The sequence below is a fragment of the Solanum dulcamara genome, chromosome 9, assembly GCF_947179165.1.
Source record: "Solanum dulcamara chromosome 9, daSolDulc1.2, whole genome shotgun sequence".
Classification (NCBI taxonomy): Eukaryota; Viridiplantae; Streptophyta; class Magnoliopsida; order Solanales; family Solanaceae; genus Solanum; species Solanum dulcamara.
In genome coordinates, this window is record NC_077245.1 from 66,924,133 (window position 1) to 66,928,797 (window position 4,665).

General features: G+C 35.1%; 1 protein-coding gene across 1 annotated transcript; it reads left to right on the forward strand.

Annotated features, from left to right (window-relative positions):
* Nucleotides 1-843: 843 nt before the first annotated feature.
* LOC129903734 (ABC transporter C family member 10-like) lies at nt 844-3,825 on the forward strand (the record flags this gene model as incomplete). Its single annotated transcript, XM_055979277.1, has 8 exons — nt 844-1,188; nt 1,264-1,428; nt 1,558-1,828; nt 1,920-2,134; nt 2,216-2,521; nt 2,596-2,659; nt 3,119-3,362; nt 3,726-3,825. Coding segments are annotated over 8 exons (1,710 nt in total), but the record flags the coding sequence as incomplete, so codon positions are not given.
* Between the last annotated feature and the right edge of the window lie 840 nt (nt 3,826-4,665).

Below are 4,665 nucleotides of genomic sequence, written 5' to 3' on the forward strand. Positions count from 1 at the left end.
CCACTACTCCATCCATATGAGGGACTTCAGCAGCAACAGGACGAGCAATTGGATCTTGAGCAATGGGCATCGTGGGAGTGGTTCTAGAGCTGACTAACCCACTCAGAAAAGTGATAATATGTTGAGATATAGCTGGGTCCAAAGGGGGAAGTCCTGCAGATTCAACCTCTGCATGCTCCTCCTGCTCAACATCCTCCTTAACCTCTACTTCCACATTCTCTTCTACTTTACCCTGGGGTACGGGAGGGGCCTCTCATCTCAGAACATCCTCAACTTGAGCTTCATCCCTGGCGGAAGCTGCCTTTCCCCGGCCTTTGCCGCATCCCCTTCTCTTACCGTTGCCTTGGCTAGGTCCTCTCACTGCAGGTTCCTCTTTTGGCTCATTGATAGGTGCTACAACACCATTGTATTGCATGTTAATCATCTATGAATAAAAAAGTGAAAGAGGTTAGATATCAATTTAGATCCCCAGATACTAATTGGAATTAAGTTATAGCACGAAGGGAGAAGAAGATAGAGCGATTTCCTAAAGTCTGGGTAGCCTTCTCGAAGAAAAGTACAGACACCTCTGTACCATTTCGCAAGACTCTACTAGACTTGTTTTGGTATAAACAGATCAATGAGCCTAAGGCTCTGATACCAACTTTTTCATGATCCAAACCGGGTCGTTAGTGACACCCACACTAACTCTCTGGTGGGAGAACCAATACTCTACTCGACTAACATCCTAACATAGAATAGGAAATTAAAATTGTGAAAACATAATTTTTATATAAGTTTTAGACTGAGTTTCCATAAACTCAGGAATTAAACGGACAACCATAATCTAGTAAAAAAATATGAGACGCTGGATTGAAGCCTTACATACAGTATCTAAAGCATGACAAAGGATTCTTGTATTTCTCCTTGGCAGTCTTTGTTCACATAATGTTTGTAGTTGGGCAATATATACAGAGCTACAAGTTGGCTATAGACCTTCAAGATTCCAGTGTTAGCAGATTAAAGCTAATCAGGATCTACACAATCACTGGTTTTGGTTTAATAATATTTCTGATTTTAAGATCCGTATTAGTGGTAAAGCTGGGGCTGGGTGCATCAAAATCAGTTTACTGTACACTGTCAAGCTCTCTTTTCTTTGCACCAATGTCTTTTTTTGACTCAATGCCTTTTGGAAGAATGCTTAGTCGGGTAAGAATGGCTGAAAAAACTATTTACCTATGTTTGATCTTAGTTTTACTTGGTTGATCTATTTGTTTTGTGCAGGTATCTTTAGATTTGAGCATTGTTGACATTGAGTTGCCTTTCTTACTCAACTACACTGTTGGATCAATCATTATTTCATATTCTACCTATGTCATCCTGTGTTTTTTTGCTCCAGAGGTCCTGCTGATCATCATGCTTATGATTTACGTAACTATATTAGTTCAGGTAATAGACATTTTTATAACTTTGATGTTCTTATAACACCTTAAAAGTTAGTAGATATTTTTATGTTGAATAATCTTAGCATGATAACTCTAGCAGTTGTGTAATTTATCAACACATTTTATCATGCAGAGATACTACAATGCTTCTGCTAAAGAACTGATGAGATTAAATGGAATAACAAAGTCTTTAGTTGCCAACCATTTGGCTGAAAGCATTTCTGGGATAATGACCATTCGAGCTTTTGCACAGGAAGGACATTTCATTATTGAGAAAAATGCTAGGCCAATTTTCCATACTTTCTCAGCAACTGAATGGTTAATTCTACGTTTGGAGATAATATGCACAATTATCATGTCCTCATGGATGCTTGGAATAGCATCGCTTCATAGTGGGAGTTCTGGTTTGTTCCATTTATGCTTTGATACATGACATTATCTAAGGCCTACTTGCGCGTATCAGAAAATCATAGATTGAACCTTGTTGCTGAACAGGACTTACTGGAATGGCATTTTCTTATGGCCTATCACTAAATGCAATTCTTGTTTGGTGTGTTCAATGTCAATGCACGATAGCAAATTCAATAATCTCTATAGAAAGGCTAGAACAGTACATGAGAATACCTAGTGAAGAATCTGAATTAGTGCAAATAAACCACCCTCTACCTGGTTGGCCTACGCGTGGCAAAGTGGAAATTCGCAACCTAAAGGTATGTTTTTTTTTTCAGTAACAAGAACCGTCAATTTGTTCACTAATGCTGCTAATCTCTTGTAAGTTTGTTCTCAAACAGGTGAGGTACAGGATTAATGCTCCATTAGTTCTTCAGGGTATTAGTTGTACATTTGAAGAGGGACAAAAGATTGGAGTTGTTGGTAGAACAGGCAGTGGGAAAACAACTTTTATCAGTGCATTGTTTCGCCTAGTTGAGCCTACAGATGGCAAGATCATCATCGATCAATGTGATATTTCAATGATTAGGCTTCATGACCTTAGGTCGCGTATTGGAATTATTCCACAAGATCCTACACTCTTTACAGGTTCTGTAAGATATAATTTAGACCCCTTATCAGAATATAGTGATGATCAGATATGGATGGTAAGTTTTATATTACATATGTTGTTTCATTGCTAATGATTCTTAAGTTACTAACAGTATTTTGTTGTTTTAAGGTTCTTGAGAAGTGTCAGCTTAGAGAGGCTGTCCAAGAAAAAGAAGGGGGACTAGATTCCTCAGGTAAAACATCAAAATGTAGGGGTTATTTATAAGAATGACTCTTGAACTTTGGCCTTGGTTAAAAGATCTTTAAAGAATGACATATGTTTCCCAACGCCCATCCGACATGAGTGAACCTGTTCATTCGACAACAAGTTCTCCCTCATAGTTAAAAGTTGCTTTTTTTTTTCTCAACAAATTACACTATATTCATTGTTCGTAACTTCTTCAAAGGTCCCAATCTCTTGCTTCATAGTCAAAACGAACTTATGAATACACTACAACTAAAACTTATGCCCGATGAGCAACAGAGGTCATTTTAAAAATATTTTATTAAGCGAGGCCAAAAGTTCAAGATCACCCTTTACGACTCCTGTTTCTGCAATACTTTCAAAATGTTGATCACCTAACATAAGATCAAATAGCAAATTAGAAGATAACAAATTAACAATAGTGTAGTATAAGCAAATTAAATTTCAGTTCTACAAGATGGATCAAACTGGAGCATGGGACAAAGACAATTGTTCTGTCTGGGACGTGCACTGTTGAAGAGAAGTCGAATTCTAGTGCTAGATGAATCCACTGCATCCATTGACAATGCCACAGATGCAATTCTCCATAAAACAATCGGGCTAGAATTTGCAGACTGCACAGTTATAACAGTAGCTCACAGAATTGCAACAGTTATGGATTACACAAAAGTTTTAGCAATAAGTGATGGTGAGTTACTTATATTACTCTAATAATAATGCTACACTTCCTTTGTCCCAATTATGTCACACTACAAAATGATAATTTGGGACAGAGTAACTATCCTTTCCTTTTGGCTTCTACCTAGCCTTCTATTCATGCTTGAGATAAGAGTAGGCGCGTAAATGCGGGATGCTTTGTGCATCAACCTGCTCTTTATTTATTTATTTATCTATCTATAGTGTAAGACCCATTAAATGGGATTCAAACTTGAGATCTTTAATTAAAAAATGGAAGAATCTTATCCATCTCATAACAATCCTCGATGGTACAAAGAAAGTATATATTTCATAATATATGTTGAAGCTTACAATTTATATCATTGTTAATTTTCCAGGAAGCTGGTTGAGTTTGATGAGCCAAAGAAGCTGATAAACAAAGAGGGTTCATTATTTGGAATGCTTGTTAAAGAGTATTGGGCTCGTACAGAAAAGTGAAAGAACTAAAGAATTTTGGTTGCTTAAAACAGCCTTTTTATCCTTATATGGCTAAATTTGGTAGGATGTATTAGAGAAAATAATGAATATATTAGTTTTGGTATTATTGGTCTCTTGTTTGGTGACCTAATTGTTGGTAAGATAATGATCACATTCTTAAAACTTGTTGTATCCTCTAATACTATAATCAAACAACGATACATGTATAGATGATACAATACTTTATAAAATTGATATATAATGCAAATGATACATGTATTAAGTTTACTAAACATAATTATTGTGCATAGAATATATGTAGGAAAAATTACGTAAATGCATAATTTATTTTGCCATATTCTCTAAAATTTCCTTTCATTTGAAAAAAATACAAAAATTCCCTACTCTCTTCTATTCTCGGATACATCACTTTACGCGATGTATCAGTCGGATACATCACTTTATGTGATGTATCAGGATATTTTGGGATGTATCCGGATTTCACCAAATTTAAGGAATTTTTGTAATTTGAAAAAGAGTAGGGATATGATGTAATTAGCTCTTAACACTATGAAATTTGTGTAATTTTTCCATGTATGTATAGGTGATAAAATACTTAAAATATTCGATACAGTATACAAATGATACAAGTATCATTCAAGTTTGCTAAATATAATAATTGAGCACAGAGTTGAAACAACAATACATATATTGCATTCGAAGCTTTAGGTTTTATACTTAAACCAGAGTTGAAACATATATATATATATATATATTTATATATATATATATATATATATATATATATGTATATCGTATTCGAGTAATCTATATGTATCAAATACAACATGTATCATATTG